Consider the following 25,475-nt stretch of genomic DNA (forward strand, 5'->3'; position numbering starts at 1 on the left):
ACTGGTAACAAAGGACCCGACCGTTTACAAAAACAAAAACCCCATAACAATATTTTGTACACATTGCTTAATTACTGGTTCCAGGGTTGGGTCTTGTTCGTACTCGCACCGGCATCCCAAGCAATTTCTGGTTTTTCGATTCTGTACGAGGAGAGGATATGGTTAAGCCAAAACAACAGAGGAAGATATCCCACAAGAAACAACACCACCCGCAAGTAACCGCTATCACCTTCCTCAACTTCTATAAATTTTTTGATTCTTCGTTCTTCTTTCGTGCGTTTGCTGCATCAACCTTAACTGCAAGTTATGCACACTAATCAATTTGTTTTTGGATTTTCTTTTTGTTAATTTATTATATTTATTATTATTATTATTATTATTATTATTATTATTATTATTATTATTATTATTATTATTATTATTATTCGTTTTGGGTTTAGTTTAGTGGTGAGTTCACTGAGTTGCACTGTTGCTTAAAGTAACTAGTTTATGAAACTTGTGCTTCCTAGAGTGTGTGTAAGTGTAACGAATAATTTGAGTTTAGATTTTAGAGTACTTGGAATCAGTGGTTATCTATGTTCTATTTTTTGTAATATAATTAGATAAGATTAGATGAAATTCACATAAAGATGCTGAGATGACATCTATATTCACTTACGATAGTTGGCCACTGATATATGGGTGCATTTGTTTCTGATTTTCAAAATAGTGATTTTACAACTTGAAATTTTTTTAATAAATTTGTAAGAATGTTGAAAACTGATTTTAATTAGAAGCTACCCTGTTTAGCTTTTACCAAAATCCAAAAAGAAGGAAAAAGCTCAAAAACTGATTTTTATATTTTTTACATTCTGGTTATTTTCTAAATTTACACAAATATGTGAAAAAGTTTTGTCAGAGAAAGTTAAAGCAAGCGCATCCATAGTGTCAAGTTTGTATTTGTCAAGATGTGTCAAATCTTTTGGTGCTTAATGACTTTCGAAGGTTAAGCATACGATGTTATGATGAGAATGTCTGCGCGTGCATGGATGCTTTGTTCTTTTGATTAAGTAACCTCCTCAATCAACTTGTTTAAGTAAATAATCCAACTATGATTTTGTAATGCTTCTAAGAATCAATGTGCTGCCATTTTTTTTTAACAGAATAAGAAGCCCGGGAAACCAGCTGATACTTCACAATTTCGGAGTCAGTTGGATGCACTGGGCCTGCGCATTGTTGACATAACAGCAGATGGTAATTGTTTCTTCAGGTCAGCTTTCTTAGTTGATTTTATCTGTGATTCTCATATATTAAAGAAAAAGTTATTATTAGTTTTCTAATTTTGCGCATCAGATAGTTTTAAGCACATTATTGACTAAGGAATGTAAGCTTAATAGGATGAACTAATTAGAAGTTAAAAATTATATAAGAGTATTTTAGTAAAAAGTCTTTATAAATAAGCCTTGATTTTGAGTTTCTTTGCTCTTCTGCATATGTCTTAAAGTGAGAAATCAAATAAACTGGAGATGGTACTAGTACAGAAAATAATATAATACCACCCTCATTATTCTTATGCTAAATCTGAGGTTAGGTTAAGCCTATGAGATTTTGGCATTATCTGCTCTAGTGCTCTTAGCTTTATTGAATTCCACAATGCTTGAAGAGTATCATCACTGGGGCAATTCTTTCCCTTGAGCTAGTTCTTCGGGTGGAATTACACGAAAATGTTAAGATGGTATCATTATTTATATTGGACTACTTGCAGAAGCACATTTCTGTGAACTACTTCAAAATATATAGCCCTGCGTTTGTGGGTGCTTTAGTTCATCCCGCATTGGTTATGCACCAAAAGGGCTTAGAGAGCTTTTATCATTATAAAGGTGATCTTTCTCCCTTGAGTTGACTTTTGGTTGGGAATAAGGCCCACAATTCTAAGAAGATCCTTCCCAGTTACCAACCCCTACTTGGAAAGACCCTTCCACTTCTTTTTGTTTGTTGATAGGTAGTCTGGTGGCAATTGGTGTTTGCAATCAGATGAATCAATTATGTCCGAGTATATTATTAGTTTTAACCTTTTCACTCTTCTATTCTTGTGCAGAGCCCTTGCTGATCAGTTGGAAGGTAATGAAGAGGGACATCAAAAGTATCGCAGCATGGTGGTGAAACACATAATGGTATGGTGTTTTTGGAAACACTTTTTCTTTGGGTAAAGTATTAAATTGGTCCTCTACGTTTGGGCGTAATTCTGTTTTGATCCTTAAGATTTAAAGTGTCCTATTTGAATCCAAAAAAGTTTCATTTAGCCTCAATATAGTCCGACCGTAAGGTCAAAGTTAAATAATTAACGGAATGTCCTACATGACAGCAGTACAAGAAAAAGGTCGATAATTTGGAGAATAAGTACAAGCTCTAAAGACACAAAATCAACCATGAATGCATCAATACATTTATTTATCATTCTCCTTAGTTCTATAGAAATATTTCATTTAAATTGTAAGAAAAATGATAAATAAATGTATTGATGTATCTATGATTGATTTTGTGCCTCTGGAGTTTGTACTTATTCTCCAAATTATCGACCTTGTTCTTGTACTGCTGTCATGTAGGACATTTTGTTAATTATTTAACTTTGACCTCACAGTGGGACTACATTGAAGCTAAATGAAACTTTTTTGGATTCAAATAGGACACTTTAAATCTTAAGGACCAAAACAGGATTACGTCCAAACGTAAGGGACCAATTTAGTACTTTACCCCTTTTTCTTTTTATATCCTTCGTGTAATTCTTTAGCATCATTAATCTGAGCTTCAAGTTTATGCACTTATGCAACGATTTTTATCCACGTGGAACATGCAATTGTTTCTTACAAAAGGGGAAGGGCTTATCAGCTAATCTGTACACACTAGTAATATCAATTTAGAAAATTGGTAGGAGTATTTGAAAGATTATGGAATCAGAACCTGTTGTAGAAACATGTCAATGAACACACTGCATACAATGGTATTAGAGAGAAAGTTGTTCTAGGCTTGTAGCATCTGTTGTAGAAAAGTGTTTAGACTCTATCCTTAAGTGGCTTAATTTGTTTGAATAAGGCTTGTAAAAGCTCCAGTAAGGATCATAGATCTGATGGAGTTTCTTTATTAATCTTTTCACTTTTTGATCATTTGATCCTTTTAGCATATCATTCCATGGGATAATGCTTGATTATTGTTCTTGTTGATTATTACGATTGCTTATTTCCCACACAGAATTTGTAAATTTGTTTTCCATCAGTCTTATAGTTTATGTTTGTGACTTTACATAAATATTAAGGTTATTAGCTTTATCAGATTCTTGGAAACTGAGTGACATCTTGTATATATATTTGTGTGTGTATGTCTGTTAGTTTCTGTCTTTTAATTTGTACATTGAAACCCTTTAACATAATCTCATTTTGAAGCTGTATTTAACAGGACAATCGGGAAATGTTTGAGCCCTTCATTGAAGATGAAGTCCCCTTTGATGAATATTGCCAGACGATGGAAAATGATGGTACATGGGCTGGACATATGGAATTGCAGGCAGCTTCTCTTGTGTTACATAGTAATATATGCATTCACCGGGTAAGTAATATCGCTGTAAATTAAATAATTGTTTCATTATCTTTGTATTCTAATGTTGTGAACTTGGAATGAAGTTGGTAATTGGTTGGATTTTTCATACCTTTACCTTGATGAAGACTGGGGCCTACTTTCAATTATATTTACTTTTATTTTGGTTAGATTATATTTCTAACCTTTACCTCAATTATATTTTGGTAAGAAAGGTAATGTAACCAAAATAATCCAACCAATTACCAGTTATATATTTTCACATTAGATTATATTTTGGTTAGAAAGGTAATATAGCCTTTACTTTAATTATATGTTTTCACATTAGATTATATTTCTTCCTTTACACCTTTCTTATATTTTCATGTGTCTAAACTAGACTTAATTCTGTAAAGATTGAAAACACCAATTTCTGCAGATGGTCTAGACTTCACTTATTGAAATTCTCATCCTTAGTGGTTGTTGTATGCAGAACATGTCACCTCGTTGGTACGTAAGAAATTTTGATGATTGTCGAGCTCGTATGATCCATTTGTAAGTACTATAGAGTTTGTGGTTATCTTTTGAACTTATACTGTCTTGTCTTTATTGCTGGATACTAAGAGCATTATAATAATCTTTTTGTCGTGCTAAATCTATGACGTAGACAAGCAATAAATTCTTCATATCCTCAATTTGTTTCCAGCATCTTCATTTCATGATTTGAGACAAATGCTTCTGGTGTTTGATTAGTATCTCCAAGACATTAGAATCGTGTGTGTATGCATGGTGGGTGTTGCAATGGGTTTGGATCCTTTTATGTATTACTTTGTTTTTATAGATCTTATTGATATGTAGCTGGAGTATTTAGTAACGAATGATTTCATATTAAGTCTATCATGTCATTTATTGTTATGGGAAGACTGCCTCTTATCGACATTGTCCTGTGCACTATATATACATATTTGCCATGTAATTAAAATTTAAATTATGACTATTGCTTCTATAGGAACTAGTTCAAAATAATTTTGTTGTCTTTTTTCGTGAACATTGATGGTTTTATTCTATATGATTGTTTTTCCAGGTCTTATCATGATGGGGAGCATTATAATAGTGTGAGGTTGAAGGATGATCCTTGTGATGGGCCTGCAAGGTCAATTGTAATTAAGGTTCTTATTGGAATTCTGTTACCTGACTCTCAAATTAATATTAATAGTAGCTATTGCCTGATTAATTCTAGTTTGTTTAAGGCTGATGCTGATCTTTCAGCGACATCACATCAAGCAAAAGTTACGGCTAACAAAGCCCATGCGCAAGCTGGCAGGGAATCATTTCAGCCAGGTTCTATAAAGTTGGTTATGGCTGGAAGCGGATGTGAAAACACTGAAAGAGTGGAACAGGTGATAGCATGTTTGTATGCTCCATTTATGACATAAATAATTAGAACTGGCAATGGGTAGAGTAGGAGAGGGTTTAGATTCCACCCGAACCCTTCCCGCGGGTTTAAAATTTTTCTAAAATTCAACCCTACCCTACCTGAATGGGTTGGGTTGGGTTGGGTTGGGTTGGATATCCGCGGATAGGGTTAGTGTTGCCAGCCCTTCATAATATGTTGGCTCAGCCTGATCTCTTTCAAGTTGTTATCTTCCCTGGAAAATTACTATTTGGCATATATTTAGGGTATATCTTCCTTGTCCCAGATTCTAGAGCAGGTAAACGGAGACATCGATGCTGCAATAGAGTTCCTAATTGCAGAACAAGGAGAAGAAGAGTGGTCTACAAAGTGTGATTCCTCTCCTATTCAGGCTGATGCCTATGGTAATGCCTAGTCCATGTGCTTCACCTTTTCTATAACCGAGGACAAACGTACAAATTTCCTGTTTAGATTTTTCTTTTATCTCTAAAACTTGTACTGGTAGAGTTAATGCATCTTCGTGTTTATTCATTGCTATTTAGTTTAAACAGTTCAATTAGTAAAAAAGAACAACACTTTTGACTTTGTGCTAATACTTGCCCCAAATTCAAAACATATACAGGTCATGATAAAAATGAGAATAGTGAACAACAAAAAGATAATATAGTAGAGAACAGCATAAATGCCGAATCAAGTAAAAGCTCCAGGAAGACCAATGAACGTAGCACATCTCAACAAAACGACAAGGTATTCTTTGTCTACTTTCTCTGCCAGTGTGTCTGCATGCGCCGTGCTTGTGTCTCTTATTCTTTGATCTCTTTTGACAATCTTGTTGCCACTTCTTTCCGAATGTTAACAGCAGAAGATTTCTAGAAACAAAATGTGCCCATGTGGTTCAAAAAAGAAATACAAAGCTTGTTGTGGAACAACCTTGGCTAGACAATCTGCACGGTTTGTGGTGTATGCATCTTTTTTACTCCCTTTTTCTGTGCTCCTGTTTCTGTTTCAAAATTTCGATCATGTCTGCAGTGTGCTTAGAAATTTTTATTTAGGGTGCTCATGTGATGTTCCTTGAATTTAAATTTGTTGATATGGTTTTGATTTTTTACTGCTATAAGAATGCGATCAACATGAGTTATGCATAGCAGATGATTATAATGTGGTACAAAAACTTCAATTGTTGTGTCAGTAACCAAGCAGCCGAAACTAGAAGGAGCAAAAGAGACAGCAAGCAGGGAAAGAAAGGGGTTTCGTCAAAAGCGGATGTGTCCGGTGACTATGATTCGGTGACACCCGACATGGGCGCACTTTGTATTTGAGTTCATTATAAATGTAAGACTCATATTGTGGAATACACCACCTCTTCGTTGCTTCAAGATAATGGTTCGCGAGTTCTTGTCCGCTCCAGGTGTGGCTAATTTCTTGTTCCCCCCGAGGATTAAAAACTACATCAGGTAAGTGAGTTTTTCATTGTATGCTATGCTGATTTACACTGAGAACTCTGCCATTTATGTTACGAGTTCTGGTATAGTGTGTTCTCTAAAGAGAGTTACTTTAGAAGTTCTGTTTTTTTTTTTTTTTTAAAAAAGGGGGGGGGGGGGGGAGAAATTCTTTTTAAATGATCATTTTAAGTAATTGTGTAGTATAACTATTGATATTAAATTTTCCGAAATTTGGTTAGCTTGATTATCAAGTGAATAGTCAGATTTATAAAATTCATCAGGCATAGAGAGTTATTTGATGATATAAGCTAATTTGATTTAGGCTTGTTTAGTAAAACTCGTACTTTTTGCAGATAGCTTATCAAAATTAACTTTTAAAAAATAGCTTTCTAAAAGTTGTAGCATCTGGTTTTGGCAAATCAAATGTAAAATGGTTTTCAGTAAACACAAATAACAACAATTGTATTTGGTGAATTTAAAATAACCATAATACACATAAATAGGGGGCAATTTTTATCGTCAATGGAATTTGACATCAATTTAATTAAAGATAAATCTGAATTATTAATATATGATATTATATTAGATTTTTTAATTTTTATAAATATAAGTTACTTTTGACTGCCCTTAACTTTCCTAAGCTACAAATACAAACAAATGATATGTTTGATTTATAAAGCACAAAACGAGGTGCTTATGTTTCTGCAAAACACAAACACCACTCCAACCTCTGGTGTAATCAGATCCCTCGTTTATTATTATTATTATTATTATTATTATTATTATTATTATTATGGTACTTTCTGTACTGAGAGTTTGAATGCGTCCTTTATAAACTTTTACTAGTAGGGTTTACTCTGAAGTCACTCCAGATTATGAGAAACAATGTTTGTACTTGTCACTGCTTTTGTATACCTTTTTTTCAGGGTAAAAAACTGAAATGAGCCAAGTGGAGCTCAAATTTACCTAAATCAGCCAAATGAAAAATCAATACATGAATCAACCAGGACGTATTATTATATAATTCGAATCAATATGATTCGAATTTGATTTGAACGTAATTCGAATCGATTTGATTCGAATTAGTATGAACGGCCAAAATCAATGAAGTTCGAAACAAGTTGTTTCGAATTACAACTATAGAATTCGAATTAAGTTAATTCGAATTACTAGGAGGGCAGATTGTTTAGTAATTCGAATCAAGTTGATTCAAATTACTAGGTTAGGTTGTGACATTAGATAATTCGAAACATATAGATTCGAATTATATATATATAGTGCGAGCCAGGGCTATATATATAAGGTGTGAACTCATGTTGCTCTCAACAAAGAGGGGAGATGGCTAGTGAGGAGAGTTTCCTAGTTCTGGTACATTACAGAGGGTCCATTAAGAGAAAAACTCGGTCCGGCGTTAAGTTCACTGATAAGGATCCCCTATGTATTATCGTGACGCCGACAACCACCTACGATGCACTTGTTAGCTCTGTGCTGGAGAAGCTGGGTCTTGCAGGCGTTAAAAGGGTGAAGAAGTTTTTCTACCGCATTCCTACAGCGGTGCTCCATGACACCGTGAAGTTTGATTGTTTCACAATCGGTAGTGACGAGGACTTGCAGGTTATGTTTCTTTCTCGTAGGCAGTTTCCCGAGGTAAGGACACCGGAGTTGTTGGCTAAGTTGGTTGATGTGGTATCTAGCTCGGGTGGTTCGAACCGGAATGCCACTACTATAGCCGCGGTTGCCGGCTCGAGCTCGAGACCTGCTGTTGCTTCATCCTCTGCTCCTGTGTATGAGCCACCGATGCAGCCTGTTGCGTCCCCTTCGTTTGCCGTTGATCTGAGCGGCAATGTTGGAGACGAGGTTCGGCACGGGGAACATATTCCCACCGAGGTACATTGTCCCACACCGGCTGGTGTTGGTGATGGTTTGTTTGATGATCCAGATGACGATGACACGGAGCCGGATTTCATCGCTGATGAAAGCGGCGATGATGTTGGGACTACTGTTCCGACAAGGGCTATAGGTGGATCTAGTTCTGGCACACAGCAGTATCCACCCCATTTTTTCTCATTGGACCTTGATGCCATGCGGCAAGACGATGATGTTCTGCAGGCCTCAGGATTTGGTGCTAGAGATACCGAGGGGTCTGCCGGTATGAACGAGTTCCAGGTTGGCCAACAATTTCAAGATAAAGATGAGGCGCTGTTGAGTGTGAAGACGTACAGTATCCGTCGAGGGGTCCAGTACAAGGTCGTTGAGTCTGATTATCGCAGGTACGTGGGAAAGTGTTCTGAGTTTGGAAATGGGTGCACATGGCTAATTCGGTTGAGTCTCCGACAGCGGAAGGGTATCTGGGAAGTGAAGCGATACAACGGACCGCATACATGTCTTGCCAGCTCCATCTCCAGCGACCATAGGAGTCTGGACTACCATGTCATATCCACCTTCGTTATGCCGATGGTTAGGGCTGATGCAGGTGTGAACATCAAGGTGCTCCAAAATGCCACGGCCGCACACTTTGGGTTCAGGCCTACGTACCGGAGGGTATGGATGGCGAAGCAGAAGGCCGTTGCCGTGATATATGGGGACTGGGAGGAGTCGTACAATGAGCTCCCTAGGTGGGTTTTAGGAGTGCAGCTGACGATGCCTGACACTGTAGCCGTCCTCAGGACTTGCCCTGTTCGAGTTGGGGGACAGGTTGACGATTCTCAGGTTTATTTTCATAGGCTGTTCTGGACTTTCCCCCCTTGTATCCAGGCATTCCGTCATTGCAAGCCTTTGGTGAGTATTGACGGCACCCATTTATATGGAAAGTATGGGGGAACACTGCTAATCGCCATTGCACAAGACGGAAACTCGAACATCCTACCCGTTTCATTTGCACTAGTTGAGGGTGAGAATGCTGAGTCATGGTCTTTCTTTCTTTCCCACCTCCGTGAGCACGTGACACCTTAGCCCGGTCTGTTAGTTATTTCAGATAGGCACAACGGTATAAAGGCAGCCCTGGAGGCTCCGGATGGGGGATGGCTACCGCCTGCTGCGTACCGGGCTTTCTGCATTCGACACGTTGCAGCGAATTTTGCGTTGACGTTCAAGGGAAAAGATGCACGGAGGCTTCTTGTTAACGCCGCATATGCCAAGACCGAGGTGGAGTTCGACTACTGGTTTGACATTCTGCGCTCTGAGAATCCGGCAATGTGTGACTGGGCGAACCGAATCGAGTATTCGTTGTGGACACAGCACTGTGATGAGGGTCGGAGATTCGGGCACATGACGACCAATATTTCGGAGTGTGTCAACTCAATCCTGAAGGGGGGTTAGAAACCTCCCAGTATGCTCCCTGGTGAAGGCCACATACGGAAGGCTTGCTGAGCTATTTGTCCGTAAGGGGAGGGAGGCCGAGGCTCAGATGGGTACTGGACAACAATTCAGTCAATACCTAGTAAAGTGTATCGAGGCCAACCTGAGAACAGCCCGGCATTTCACGGTTACTCTTTACGACAGGGACAACTCGGAGTACACCGTTGCTGAGACGACTCCGACAGGCTCATTCTCTCTTGGTACGTACAGGGTCTCATTAGGGTCTAAGACTTGTGATTGTGGATACTTCCAAGTACTTCATTTTCCCTGTTCGCATGCACTTGCATGCTGTGCTTATTCACGGCTTACATGGCAGCCTTACGTGCACGAGGTATACCGGCTTAGCTCCGTTTTCGGCGTCTATCAGATGGTATTTGCCCCTCCCATACCGGAGGGTTTCTGGCCACCTTATGCCGGGCCTACAGTTATACCGGATCCGAGTATGAGGCGTGCGAGGGAGGGTCGTCCTAGATCCACAAGAATTCGAACCAACATGGATGAAGCAGATCCGAACCAGCCAAAGAGATGTGGCCTCTGCAGGCAGCCAGGACACACCAGGCGTAGTTGTCCACAAGCCGCAGGCCCAAGCGGTACTGCTAGAAATGAGTAGGCGATTTGCTATGTATGTGTTTCTTTGTTATTGTATTAGCACTTGTCCTGTATTTCTCTATAACTTTTAATGTATTACAACTTGTATGGAACAACGTTGCTTCGTTTGTGTAATGAAAGTTGATAATGATACCAAATATTTCTGTTTAAAGTCTTTTACATCATTGAAATTTATAACTAGAACAAACAACATTATATAAGGGTAAAAGGATAACGAATAACATAACATGAAACTATAAATCATAACATAAAAGTACAATACATCGACGTAAATGACACTACATAACATCAATTCAAATAACATAATAAGAAAGTACATATGATAACAACTATAACAAACCAACGATGTACAAAATATAAAAAGACAACAAGATGTGAACCAATATCCATGAATCATCTAAACAGGTGCGATCCAGTGCCGCAACGGCGTGGCACCCGTGTCCGGTAGCCCCTACGAATAAGTGGCTCCTCATCCTCAATCGACTCGTCGCTGTCATCAGGTACTGGCTGTCTCGGGGTCGTAGGCGGTACATGGACGGGTCTGGATGAGGACGGGCCGGCAACCGAGTGTGATCCAATAGTCTGTGCCGATGCTGGGGTCCCACCCATGGCAAAAGGATGCGCAGGAACTACCGTGGCAGGCTCATTCAGATCAACGTCTAGTGGTGCCTGTGTCCCTATCGTATGAACCCGTCCGGAAGCAGCCTCATCCTCCTGCATGATGGTCCGGATATCCTCAAGGAAATGTGGTCCACCAAACTCGTGCACAATGCCATCACTAGCAAGTAAGTCTCCAAACATCGAGCCAGGACTCACCCATGGAGTACTATCCTGAAGGGTATGATCATCACCGGGAACACCTACGAAGTAATCTCCAAGACCTCCACCACCAAGCCCAGCATCAATGTGACTCGTGGGATCTCCCATACCTGCTCCAGGGAACCCACCATCATGCCCGCCCTGATGTGCCCTAGGAACTCCCGCAACATCACCTCCCCCAGGCATCTGCGCACCATGTCTAGCAGCACCCACCCTCCTCCTGCCTCCTCGACCACGACCTCTACCCACACCCCTAACTGGGTCGTCTCCGGCATCCATAGCCTGATCTACCCAGTTCCACTCACGCTGGCTACGACGTGTCCCAACTCGTGCTCTCCTCTCAATGCGACGTCTGTCAGGAACATCCTCTACCCGGTCCATGTCTGGAAGTCGGCCTGCACCCCTCTGCGTCGCCTCATCTGGAATAGGAACACCTCTCGGATCCCCCAATAACATCTCCGGCGATAAAAACCTCTTCCCGTGCTGATACCACCATGTCAAGAACTCATGTGACGGACCAGGGTCGGGCACGATGTCAAACTGTAGAATATAATCAGCACGCTCCTGCCAGTAAAGATGCCAATCGGGGTACTGTGCCGGGAACCAACGGTCACCTCCTCTCCCGTCCTTCGACATCAGGAAGTCGATGTTCAGGGCGGGAGACGGTATGGGCTGAACGCCGCCAAACTGAGGTAAAACTCTGTCTACCTGATGCCACTCGACAACCGCAAAATAAATCAGGGCCGTCCTGCATCGCCACAACATCGTATGCCGAGGCTCCAACACCTCAGGATGAACAACCTGGATGACGTCCAATCCGCTATACGGCATCCATACGAACTGCAAAAAACAAAACCAATTCGTCTGAACTTTCAGTTAAGTGATATAAAGTGAAACAATGAGTTTAGATGCGCAGAAGTGCTGTTTACGTACCTGCCGAGGCTGTAGCAAGTCGATCTGCATGCGAGCCATCTGTACCCGAGGTCCCTTGTTGCTAATCCCAGGGTAAAAAACAGACCATCTGTTTTTTACCCTGGGATTAGCAACAAGGGACCTCGGGTACAGATGGCTCGCATGCAGATCGACTTGCTACAGCCTCGGCAGGTACGTAAACAGCACTTCTGCGCATCTAAACTCATTGTTTCACTTTATATCACTTAACTGAAAGTTCAGACGAATTGGTTTTGTTTTTTGCAGTTCGTATGGATGCCGTATAGCGGATTGGACGTCATCCAGGTTGTTCATCCTGAGGTGTTGGAGCCTCGGCATACGATGTTGTGGCGATGCAGGACGGCCCTGATTTATTTTGCGGTTGTCGAGTGGCATCAGGTAGACAGAGTTTTACCTCAGTTTGGCGGCGTTCAGCCCATACCGTCTCCCGCCCTGAACATCGACTTCCTGATGTCGAAGGACGGGAGAGGAGGTGACCGTTGGTTCCCGGCACAGTACCCCGATTGGCATCTTTACTGGCAGGAGCGTGCTGATTATATTCTACAGTTTGACATCGTGCCCGACCCTGGTCCGTCACATGAGTTCTTGACATGGTGGTATCAGCACGGGAAGAGGTTTTTATCGCCGGAGATGTTATTGGGGGATCCGAGAGGTGTTCCTATTCCAGATGAGGCGACGCAGAGGGGTGCAGGCCGACTTCCAGACATGGACCGGGTAGAGGATGTTCCTGACAGACGTCGCATTGAGAGGAGAGCACGAGTTGGGACACGTCGTAGCCAGCGTGAGTGGAACTGGGTAGATCAGGCTATGGATGCCGGAGACGACCCAGTTAGGGGTGTGGGTAGAGGTCGTGGTCGAGGAGGCAGGAGGAGGGTGGGTGCTGCTAGACATGGTGCGCAGATGCCTGGGGGAGGTGATGTTGCGGGAGTTCCTAGGGCACATCAGGGCGGGCATGATGGTGGGTTCCCTGGAGCAGGTATGGGAGATCCCACGAGTCACATTGATGTTGGGCTTGGTGGTGGAGGTCTTGGAGATTACTTCGTAGGTGTTCCCGGTGATGATCATACCCTTCAGGATAGTACTCCATGGGTGAGTCCTGGCTCGATGTTTGGAGACTTACTTGCTAGTGATGGCATTGTGCACGAGTTTGGTGGACCACATTTCCTTGAGGATATCCGGACCATCATGCAGGAGGATGAGGCTGCTTCCGGACGGGTTCATACGATAGGGACACAGGCACCACTAGACGTTGATCTGAATGAGCCTGCCACGGTAGTTCCTGCGCATCCTTTTGCCATGGGTGGGACCCCAGCATCGGCACAGACTATTGGATCACACTCGGTTGCCGGCCCGTCCTCATCCAGACCCGTCCATGTACCGCCTACGACCCCGAGACAGCCAGTACCTGATGACAGCGACGAGTCGATTGAGGATGAGGAGCCACTTATTCGTAGGGGCTACCGGACACGGGTGCCACGCCGTTGCGGCACTGGATCGCACCTGTTTAGATGATTCATGGATATTGGTTCACATCTTGTTGTCTTTTTTATATTTTGTACATCGTTGGTTTGTTATAGTTGTTATCATATGTACTTTCTTATTATGTTATTTGAATTGATGTTATGTAGTGTCATTTACGTCGATGTATTGTACTTTTATGTTATGATTTATAGTTTCATGTTATGTTATTCGTTATCCTTTTACCCTTATATAATGTTGTTTGTTCTAGTTATAAATTTCAATGATGTAAAAGACTTTAAACAGAAATATTTGGTACCATTATCAACTTTCATTACACAAACGAAGCAACGTTGTTCCATACAAGTTGTAATACATTAAAAGTTATAGAGAAATACAGGACAAGTGCTAATACAATAACAAAGAAACACATACATAGCAAATCGCCTACTCATTTCTAGCAGTACCGCTTGGGCCTGCGGCTTGTGGACAACTACGCCTGGTGTGTCCTGGCTGCCTGCAGAGGCCACATCTCTTTGGCCGGTTCGGATCTGCTTCATCCATGTTGGTTCGAATTCTTGTGGATCTAGGACGACCCTCCCTCGCACGCCTCATACTCGGATCCGGTATAACTGTAGGCCCGGCATAAGGTGGCCAGAAACCCTCCGGTATGGGAGGGGCAAATACCATCTGATAGACGCCGAAAACGGAGCTAAGCCGGTATACCTCGTGCACGTAAGGCTGCCATGTAAGCCGTGAATAAGCACAGCATGCAAGTGCATGCGAACAGGGAAAATGAAGTGCTTGGAAGTATCCACAATCACAAGTCTTAGACCCTAATGAGACCCTGTACGTACCAAGAGAGAATGAGCCTGTCGGAGTCGTCTCAGCAACGGTGTACTCCGAGTTGTCCCTGTCGTAAAGAGTAACCGTGAAATGCCGGGCTGTTCTCAGGTTGGCCTCGATACACTTTACTAGGTATTGACTGAATTGTTGTCCAGTACCCATCTGAGCCTCGGCCTCCCTCCCCTTACGGACAAATAGCTCAGCAAGCCTTCCGTATGTGGCCTTCACCAGGGAGCATACTGGGAGGTTTCTAACCCCCTTCAGGATTGAGTTGACACACTCCGAAATATTGGTCGTCATGTGCCCGAATCTCCGACCCTCATCACAGTGCTGTGTCCACAACGAATACTCGATTCGGTTCGTCCAGTCACACATTGCCGGATTCTCAGAGCGCAGAATGTCAAACCAGTAGTCGAACTCCACCTCGGTCTTGGCATATGCGGCGTTAACAAGAAGCCTCCGTGCATCTTTTCCCTTGAACGTCAACGCAAAATTCGCTGCAACGTGTCGAATGCAGAAAGCCCGGTAAGCAGCAGGCGGTAGCCTTTATACCGTTGTGCCTATCTGAAATAACTAACAGACCGGGCTGAGGTGTCACGTGCTCACGGAGGTGGGAAAGAAAGAAAGACCATGACTCAGCATTCTCACCCTCAACTAGTGCAAATGCCACGGGTAGGATGTTCGAGTTTCCGTCTTGTGCAATGGCGATTAGCAGTGTTCCCCCATACTTCCCATATAAATGGGTGCCGTCAATACTCACCAAAGGCTTGCAATGACAGAATGCCTGGATACAAGGGGGGAAAGTCCAGAACAGCCTATGAAAATAAACCTGAGAATCGTCAACCTGTCCCCCAACTCGAACAGGGCAAGTCCTGAGGACGGCTACAGTGCCAGGCATCGTCAGCTGCACTCCTAAAACCCACCTAGGGAGCTCATTGTACGACTCCTCCCAGTCCCCATATATCACGGCAACGGCCTTCTGCTTCGCCATCCATACCCTCCAGTACGTAGGCCTGAACCCAAAGTGTGCGGCCGTGGCATTTTGGAGCACCTTGATGTTCACACCTGCATCAGCCCTAACCATCGGCATAACGAAGGTGGATATGACATGGTAGTCCAGACTCCTATGGTCGCTGGAGATGGAGCTGGCAAGACATGTATGCGGTCCGTTGTATCGCTTCACTTCCCAGATACCCTTCCGCTGTCGGAGACTCAACCGAATTAGCCATGTGCACCCATTCCCAAACTCAGAACACTTTCCCACGTACCTGCGATAATCAGACTCAACGACCTTGTACTGGACCCCTCGACGGATACTGTACGTCTTCACACTCAACAGCGCCTCATCTTTATCTTGAAATTGTTGGCCAACCTGCAACTCGTTCATACCGGTAGACCCCTCGGTATCTCTAGCACCAAATCCTGAGGCCTGCAGAACATCATCGTCTTGCCGCATGGCATCAAGGTCCAATGAGGAAAAATGGGGTGGATACTGCTGTGTGCCAGAACTAGATCCACCTATAGCCCTTGTCGGAACAGTAGTCCCAACATCATCGCCGCTTTCATCAGCGATGAAATCCGGCTCCGCGTCATCGTCATCTGGATCATCAAACAAACCATCACCAACACCAGCCGGTGTGGGACAATGTACCTCGGTGGGAATATGTTCCCCGTGCCGAACCTCGTCTCCAACATTGCCGCTCAGATCAACGGCAAACGAAGGGGACGCAACAGGCTGCATCGGTGGCTCATACACAGGAGCAGAGGATGAAGCAACAGCAGGTCTCGAGCTCGAGCCGGCAACCGCGGCTATAGTAGTGGCATTCCGGTTCGAACCACCCGAGCTAGATACCACATCAACCAACTTAGCCAACAACTCCGGTGTCCTTACCTCGGGAAACTGCCTACGAGAAAGAAACATAACCTGCAAGTCCTCGTCACTACCGATTGTGAAACAATCAAACTTCACGGTGTCATGGAGCACCGCTGTAGGAATGCGGTAGAAAAACTTCTTCACCCTTTTAACGCCTGCAAGACCCAGCTTCTCCAGCACAGAGCTAACAAGTGCATCGTAGGTGGTTGTCGGCGTCACGATAATACATAGGGGATCCTTATCAGTGAACTTAACGCCGGACCGAGTTTTTCTCTTAATGGACCCTCTGTAATGTACCAGAACTAGGAAACTCTCCTCACTAGCCATCTCCCCTCTTTGTTGAGAGCAACATGAGTTCACACCTTATATATAGCCCTGGCTCACACTATATATATAATTCGAATCTATATGTTTCGAATTATCTAATGTCACAACCTAACCTAGTAATTCGAATCAACTTGATTCGAATTACTAAACAATCTGCCCTCCTAGTAATTCGAATTAACTTAATTCGAATTCTATAGTTGTAATTCGAAACAACTTGTTTCGAACTTCATTGATTTTGGCCGTTCATACTAATTCGAATCAAATCGATTCGAATTACGTTCAAATCAAATTCGAATCATATTGATTCGAATTATATAATAATACGTCCTGGTTGATTCATGTATTGATTTTTCATTTGGCTGATTTAGGTAAATTTGAGCTCCACTTGGCTTATTTCAGTTTTTTACCCTTTTTTTCATGTTATAAAAGACAAATTTTTACCTCTACTTTTTTATCAATTACTTTTAACACAAATTTGATAATATACAAAAGAGGTGTACTGTGTACACAAAGGTGGTCCATATAATATTTTTTATTAAATATTAGCAACACAAAATATATAGTTTTCATGACGTGTAATTTTTTCTTTTCCTTTTGTAAATAGGTTTCCTTTTGACAGAGGCTAGTTTTGGACAGAAGGATGGACAATAGGTGGAATATTGTTATAAAAGCATTATTTTCTTATAATGGAACAACATGGATGTTTTGATCAATTTTTATATTGTAATATCTTGTGTGAGAATCAGTTTGGCCTAAAATATAAGGGTAACAAAAATGATCGATAATGATTTATACTAATAAAGTTACAAAGTTGTTGGAAGACAACGAAAATCAGTCTAAAATTACTATATTTTGTATTTATTAATTACTGCTGTAGTAAATGGGTAATATTAAATGTAATAAATATATCATTATAAATATTATATATATAAAATTATAAATGTGAAATTAAATAAGATAATTTAAATTATTATCGTTTTAATATCATTGTAAAGTTAATAGCTCAGGCTGAGAAGGGTTTTTTTTCTGTTGTGATAAGGTTGATTATGTGAATGAACTTAATAACGTTGAAAATATAACATTTAGTATAGGTATAAATAGGAGGTTAAATTTTCATTAATAATACATAATAGTAATAATAAAATTACTCTCCTTTTTATATTGTTTCTTCCTTTTTTTTACAAATAAGTTGTTACATATATTAGTAAATATATATAAACTATATTATATTAAGATAATTATATTAAATAATATTAATATTAAACTTATCTATTTATGTTTCTTTATTTTATATCTATTTTCTGTCTTATTTATTTATTTTACAATGCGTTATTAGCACAAGATTCTGACCAAAATTTTAGCAAGACTTAGGTAATAAATTTTTATTATGTCAAAGTTTTCTCATCTTGAATTAATGTTCTTGATATATTTAGAAATAACTAGTTATTATGGATATTAGATGTTGAAATCCATCTTAATTTAATGGATTTTGGAGATACTATTAAGGTTGAAAATAATGCATCTTAGAAGGATAAAGTCAAAGTTATGATTTTCTTTCAACGTCATCTTGACGAAGAATTAAAAAATGAATATCTCACATTAAAAGATCTTGCAGATTTGTGGAAAAACCTTAAAGGAATGTATAATCATCAAAAGACAGTGATACTTTCTCAAGCTCGATATGAATGGAGGCACTTGCATCTACAGGATTTTAAATTTATAAGTAAATATAATTCAACAATGTTTCGAATAATCTCACGAATGAAATTATGTGGGGAAAAGATAACTGATAATGATATGTTAGAGAAAACTTTCTCGACCTTCCATGCTTCGAATGTGCTCCTGCAGCAGTATCGAAAAAAATATTTAAAAAATATTTTGAGTTAATTTCTTGCCTTTTTACTGCTGAACGCAATAATGAGTTGCTTTAAAAAAAAAATTATAAAACGTGCCCAGCTGGCACCGCCCTATTTTCTGAAGCAAATGCGGCAAATCATAACCCCAAAAATGGTAAATTGCAAAGTTTTGGCAACAAGAAAAATTATGAGAAGAAAGAAAAATTATGTTCACAAGAAAGGATATCACTAGAAGTGGGATAAAGAAAGAAACAATGGACAAAATAAATCAACAGAGGATAAATATTTCTGTTGTGGTGGAAAGGGCCATTAGTCGCGTACCTATCGTACCCTAAGGCACCTAGTCGATCTTTATCAAGCATCTTTGAAAAATGATGACAAAGAAAATGAGACGAATTTTGTTTTAAATGATGCTAAAAATTACACTACTCATTATGAAGTATCTGATTTCTTTGAAGATTCAAGAAAATATTGGTCATTTGATCAATGATGGAATAGTTTAATATATGGATTTGTTAGGTACTCATGTAAATAAATAATGTAAAAATTTTTTTGTTAAGTTTTATTTTCTATGCATTTGAATTTCAAGTACGATGTATATAAATAATGTTTAATAAAATATTTATGAATTTCAAAATTACTGAATCTGCCAAGATAATAATAATAAAATTTTTAGTATATACCATATTTCTTAAAAAATATTTTTAATCAAGAAAATAATTTTACTGCGCAAATATTTCTACTCATTTTATTATTATGTGTCTTTGAAGAAAATGACAAGGACATATAGTGAAGATGTTTGCCTTGTGGATGGTGTAAGTTCGCACACCATTCTCAAAAGTAATATATATTTTACTTATCTTGTGCCAAAAAAAGAATATGTTAATACCATTATTGGCTCAGGCAACGTGATAGAAGGCTTCGGAAGAGCTATAATTTTGTTTTCCGAAGGAACAAAATTCATAATAAATAATGCACTATTATCTACTAAGTCTCTAAGGAACTTGTTGAGTTTTAAAGATATTCGCCGAAATAGATATCATATTGAAACAATGAATGAGGGAAATCATGAGTACTTATGTATCATAACTCATGATTCAAATAAAAAGGTTATATTAGAAAAGTTACCCTCACTTTCATATGGGTTATATTATACCAAAGTTAGTGCAATTGAATCACATGTCATTGTAAACCAGAAGGTTACTAACCCAAATGAATTCATAACTTGGCATAATCGATTAGGTCATCCGGGAACAACCATGATGCAGAGAATTATTGAAAATTCCCATGGACATTCACTAAAGAACAAGAGATTTTTAAATCTACTGAATTTTATTGTGCTGCATCTTCTCAAGGAAAGTTAGTTTTAAGGCCATCACCAGTAAAGATTGGATTTGAGTCCCCTGAATTCCTGGAAAGGATTCAAGGCGATATATGTGGACCTATTCATCCACCATGTGGATCTTTTAGATATTTTATAGTTCTAATAGACGCATCTTCGAGATGGTCACATGTGTGCTTATTGTCTTCTTGCAACCTGGAATCTGTGAGATTACTTGTTCAAATTATTTGATTAAAAGCACAGTTTTCAGAAAATCAAATCAAAGCATTTCGTCTTGATAATGCTGGTAAATTCACTTCCCAAGCCTTTGATGCTTATTGTATGGCTAACGGAGTAAGCGTTGAACATCCAGTAGCTCATGTTCACACACAAAATGGGTTAGCAGAATCACTTATTAAACGACTCCAATTAATTGCTAGACCTTTACTTATGAGAATAAATCTCCCAATCTCGGCTTGGGGTCATGCTATTTTACATGCCGCAGCACTTATTTGTTTGAGGTCAACAAGTTACCATCAGTTCTTTCCTATGAAATTAGCTTTTGACCAGCAGTCAAATGTTTCTCATTTAAGAATATTCGGGTGTGCGATATATGTTCCCATTGTACTACCATCTCACACCAAAATGGGACTCCAAAAAAAATTGGGGATATATGTTAGATATAATTCTCACTCTATAGTGAGGTATCTTGAAATATAAACTGGAGATGTATTTAAAGCCCGATTTGCAGATTGTCATTTTGATAAATCAAAATTTTCAACATTAGGGGGAGAGAATAAGCTTCCTGAAAAGGAACTTAATTGGAATACATCATCCTTAATGCATTTAGATCCTCGATCAAGGCAATGTGAACTAGAAGTTCAAAATATTATATATTTGTAAAGAATAGAAAATGAATTGCCTGATACATTTTTTATACAAAAGGATAACTAAGTCCTATATACCAGATGAAAATGCTCCAATTCGAGATGATGTCCTTGTCGGACAAATAGCCACCGAAACAAATTCACGTTAGAATCATGGTAGGCTTGTCGGTTCCAAAGACAAAAATTCTCAAAAAAGAAAAGAGGTAAATTCTATTCTATTGAAAAAGACATAGTAAAGACACTTGCATTTGTCCAAAATTCTGATATAGTTTTGACGCCAAAAGACGTTCAGGTACCTGAAAATTATGAAAATGACAAGATCTCGATAAATTATGTCTTTATAGAAGAAAAATGAGACCGAAATAAGACAATTGTCAATGAAATATTTGCATATAATGTGCCATTAAATATCATGCATGAAAGTAAGGATCTTGAGCCAAGAACAGTCGAAAAATGTCGATAAAGAAATTATTGGCCAACATGGGAAGAAGCTATGAAGGCTGAGTTAGACTCACTTGCAAAACGTGAAGTCTTTGGACCTGTAGTCAATACACCAGAAGATGTAAAACCTGTTGGATACAGGTAGGTATTTGTGAGAAAATGAAATGAGAAAAATGAAGTTGTACGCTACAAAGCTTGACTTGTGGCACAAGGTTTTTCACAAAGGCCTGGTATAGATTATGAAGAAATATATTTTCTTGTAGTGGATGCAATAACATTGCGTTATTTGGTCAGTTTATCCATATACCATAAACTACGTATGCATTTAATGGATGTGGTAACAACCTATTTATATGGATCATTAGATCGTGATATCTATATGAAAGTCCCTGAAAGACTAAAGATATCTAAATTATCCAATGAATATTCGCAGGGTTATACTCAGTCAAATTGTAAAGAAATTTATATGGTCTAAAGCAATCTGGACGAATGTGGTATAATTGTCTTACTAAGTATCTTGCCAAAAACGAATTCAAGAATGATGATATCTGTCCATATGATTTTATAAAGAAATCTGCATCTGGATTCATTATAACTGTTGTGTATGTTGATGATTTAAATATCATTGGAACCCCTGAAGAGATTCTAATAATTATAAAAGCTCTAAAACAAAAGTTTGAGATGAAAGATCTTGGAAAGACTAAATTTTGTCTCGACCTGCAAATCAAGCATACAAAAAATGGGATCTTTATTCATCAAATAACATACACAGAAAAGATCTTGAAGAGATTTTATATGGATAAGTCACATCCATTAAGTACCCCAATGCTCATAAGGTCTTTAAATGTGAAAAAGGATCAATTCCACCCTAAAGAAGAAAATGAAGATATCCTTGGCCCTGAAGTACCATATCTTAGTGCCATTGGAGAACTAATGTATCTTGTTAATAATACACGACTTGATATATCATTTGCTGTGAATTTATTAGCAAGATATAGTTTCTCTCCAACCAGAAGACATTGGAATGGAATCAAATAAATCTTTTGATATCTTCATGGAACAGTTGATATGGGATTGTTTTATCCATATGAATTCAAGTCACAACTAGTTGGCTATGCAGATGCAGGATACTTGTTTGATCCACACAAAGGGAGATCTCAAACAGGATACTTATTCACATATGGCGGTACAACTATATCATGGAAGTCCAGAAACAGATGATAGCAGCAACCTCCTCTAATGATGCTGAAATACTAGCGATACATGAAACAAGTCGCGAGTGTTTTTGGCTCAGGAGTTTGATCCAATATATTCTGTCATCATGTGGACTAACTGACCATAAGATAGCTGCAACTGTCTTATTTGAAGACAATACAGCATGCATTGCTCAACTTAAGGGTGGATACATCAAAGGTGACAAAACAAAACATATTTCTCCCAAATTCTTCTTCATTCATGATCTTCAAAATTAAGGAACAATTGATGTCCAACAAATCCGTTCAAGCGATAATCTGACATATTTATTTACTAAGTCACTTCCAAAATCCTCCTTTGAAAAATTGGTACATCAGATTGGGATGCGATGATTTCGAGATATTAAACAATGTCGACAATAGGGGAAGACTATACTCTTTTTCCCTTGGTCAGGTTTTTTTCCCATTGGGTTTTTCTTGACAAGGTTTTTAATGAAGCAATCCCTATCACAAAGGATTTTGTACTCTTTTTCCTTCACTAAAGTTTTTTCCCATTGGATTTTTCTTTAGTAAGGTTTTAACAAGGTATAATCCTAAATGGACATCAAAGGGAGAGTGATGTGATAAGGTTGATTATGTGGATGTCTATTCTCAAGAGAGAATGAATTTAATAACGTTGAAAATATAACATTTTCTATGTGTATAAATAGGAGGTTAAGCCTCCGTTAATAACACACAATAGTAATAATAAGATCACTCTCTCCTTCTTCATATACTATTCCTCTCATACACACACACACACACACACACACACACACACACACACACACACACACACACACACACACACACACACATATATATATATATATATATAAACCATTTTTATTATATTGAGATAATGATATTGGTGAATATTAATACTAAAGCTATCTATTTATGCTTCTTTATTTTATATCTATTTTCTCTTCCTTATTTATTTATTTTACAACACTTTATGCATTTAACTTATTTGGCATGGTTTTGAGAATTCAATTGAATTAACAGTTCAATCTAGTTAATTGAGAATCAATTAGAAAACCATTCAAAGAATAAGTTAATTAGTCAAATCAGTGTGACGTTTTAGTAGTTACGTTAACAATTGAACTTGAAGCGAGAACTGGGTGCATGAAGATTAGTTTATGCATTGGTGCATAAACTGTGTAACTAGAGAGAAAAGAGAATAGAACTTTATTCACTGAGTTAGAGTATTGTTCACTTTTTTAGACTGAGATACAACACTACTTACATATAGAGGATACATGTACTAGCAGTGTAATAGGTACCAATCAGGGAAGGAGAAACAGAAAAATAACGCAATAACAGAATTGAAAGGTTAGTTTAATTCTATAACTTTCTATTTATACTCAATCATAGCCACCCTCAAACTTAGTAGTGGGTTGAAGAACCACTCTAAATTTGTCTCTGAACTTGTGGAATAAGGGTGCTAAAAGTGGTTCAGTGAAAATGTCACCAATTTGATCTATGGAGGGTATATGAAGGACATAAAGCTCTTTTCAATTCACCATTTCCTTGAGACAGTGCAGGTCAATTTTCATATGTTTGCATCTTGTATGAAGTATTGGATTAGTAGCCAACGAACAAGTGCTTTGATTATCACAGTATATTGTTGGTGTTATTGGTTGTTGAACTCTAAGTTCCTTTAAGAGTTGCTGGATAGATATCAATTCTGACTGAGTTGCTGCCATGCTCCTGTATTCTACTGCGGCTAACCTTGGCTTGCTTATTTCTTCTCCATGACACAAGATTGCTTCCTAAGTATACACAGTAGCCAGTGATTGATTTTCTATCTTCCAAATCCCCTTCCTAATCCGAATCTGTAAAAGCAAGCAATCTGGAATTAATACATTTCTGAAATTGAATGCCTGCTGATACTATACCTACCATATATCTTAGAATTTGTTTCACAGCCTTCCAATGTTCAATTGTTGGTGCATGCATATATTGAGAGACTTTGTTGATCGAGAAAGTAAGGTCTGGTCTAGAAATAGTCAAGTATTGTAGAGATCTCACGATTTCTCTATACTGGGTTGGATTTTGAAAATGATCAGCACCACTGGATGTGAGTTTAAGAGTTAAAACCATTGGGGTTGGGATTGAATTTGCAGCTTCCATCTGATGTGTGGAAAACGATCCAACACAAAACTCACCGGCAAGTGTACCGGGTCGCATCAAGTAATAATAACTCACATGAGTGAGGTCGATCCCACAGGGATTGAAGGATTGAGCAATTTTAGTTTAGTGGGTGGTTTAGTCAAGCGAATCAAGTTTTGGTTGAGTGATTTGTGTTTATCAGAAATTAAATGACAGTAAATGTAAAGGGGGAAGGGAGAAATGCAGTAAAATAAAGAACAGAAGAGTAAAAGTGCAGAAACTTAAAGAGCAAGAAAGTAAATGACTGAAACTTAAAGTGCAAGAAACTTAAATTGCAGTAACTTAAATGGCAAGAAAGATAAATTGTTGAATGTAAAGGGGAATTGAGGAATGGGATTGCAGGATCTAAACAAGAAGAAGTAAATTGCAGTAAAGAAGGTAGCAGAAATGAATTGGATGCAAACAGGAAATTTAAACAGCAAGGAAATTAAAGTGCAGTAAAGGTTCACAGAGGAACCAAAAGTGATCTCAGGATCCCAAGGGCTTAGGTAGCAGAGCCTAAAACCCAATTTCCTTCCCAGATCTGAAGTTACTAAGCAATTGACAGAAAATTAAAGATGAAGCAGTAGAAGAACAGAATTTGGATTGAATTATGCAGAAAATACAATGCAAAGAGTTTGAATGGGAATTGGGACAGAATTTCCCCAATTTCACACACCCAATACTCAGAAAACAGAAGAGGAGAATTGCCCAAGGGAATTGAGGAAGGAGATCAAGCAATTCTCCTTTGATCCTCTTGGTGCTCGGACAAATCTCTCAAGAAAGCTCAAAAAAGGAAGTTCAAAAATTCAGAATGTAAGCAAAAATTCAACGCTCAAAGTAAAGGTAGCTAAAGGTCCTAATTACATCAAACTAAGTCCTATTTATACACTTTCTATTCTTGGATGATGGGATTTGGATGGGCTTTTGGATTGGTGA

The 25,475-nt window shown here is 39.1% G+C and overlaps 4 protein-coding genes across 9 annotated transcripts; 3 read left to right on the forward strand and 1 right to left on the reverse strand.

The window, feature by feature from the left end:
- Positions 1-9: 9 nt before the first annotated feature.
- Positions 10-17,501, forward strand: LOC130969963 (OVARIAN TUMOR DOMAIN-containing deubiquitinating enzyme 7). Of its 6 annotated transcripts, none has more exons than XM_057895889.1 (12): positions 10-215; positions 1,143-1,249; positions 2,078-2,153; positions 3,433-3,582; positions 4,043-4,104; positions 4,634-4,718; positions 4,800-4,949; positions 5,250-5,367; positions 5,586-5,710; positions 5,823-5,923; positions 6,153-6,417; positions 17,250-17,501. In XM_057895889.1, the coding sequence occupies exons 1-11, from the start codon at positions 159-161 to the stop codon at positions 6,280-6,282; spliced, it is 1,161 nt and encodes a 386-aa protein (XP_057751872.1). In that variant the 5' UTR covers positions 10-158; the 3' UTR covers positions 6,283-6,417; positions 17,250-17,501. The 6 variants fall into 6 exon arrangements, with proteins under 6 accessions (XP_057751872.1, XP_057751895.1, XP_057751888.1 ...); XM_057895912.1 differs by having other exon boundaries at positions 5,823-5,914; XM_057895905.1 differs by having other exon boundaries at positions 5,826-5,923.
- Positions 7,744-9,723, forward strand: LOC130976097 (uncharacterized). The gene is made up of 3 exons (XM_057900863.1): positions 7,744-9,114; positions 9,160-9,295; positions 9,380-9,723. The coding sequence occupies exons 1-3, from the start codon at positions 7,744-7,746 to the stop codon at positions 9,721-9,723; spliced, it is 1,851 nt and encodes a 616-aa protein (XP_057756846.1).
- LOC130976101 (uncharacterized) lies at positions 9,812-10,372 on the forward strand. The gene has a single exon (XM_057900865.1). The coding sequence runs from the start codon at positions 9,812-9,814 to the stop codon at positions 10,370-10,372; it is 561 nt and encodes a 186-aa protein (XP_057756848.1).
- On the reverse strand, positions 14,047-16,645 carry LOC130976106 (uncharacterized). Its single transcript, XM_057900878.1, has 2 exons — positions 15,028-16,645; positions 14,047-14,942 (listed from the first exon to the last, which is right to left on the reverse strand). The coding sequence occupies exons 1-2, from the start codon at positions 16,643-16,645 to the stop codon at positions 14,047-14,049; spliced, it is 2,514 nt and encodes an 837-aa protein (XP_057756861.1).
- Positions 17,502-25,475: the final 7,974 nt, after the last annotated feature.

The sequence above is a fragment of the Arachis stenosperma genome, chromosome 1 (genome assembly GCF_014773155.1).
Source record: "Arachis stenosperma cultivar V10309 chromosome 1, arast.V10309.gnm1.PFL2, whole genome shotgun sequence".
In the NCBI taxonomy this organism is placed as follows: Eukaryota; Viridiplantae; Streptophyta; class Magnoliopsida; order Fabales; family Fabaceae; genus Arachis; species Arachis stenosperma.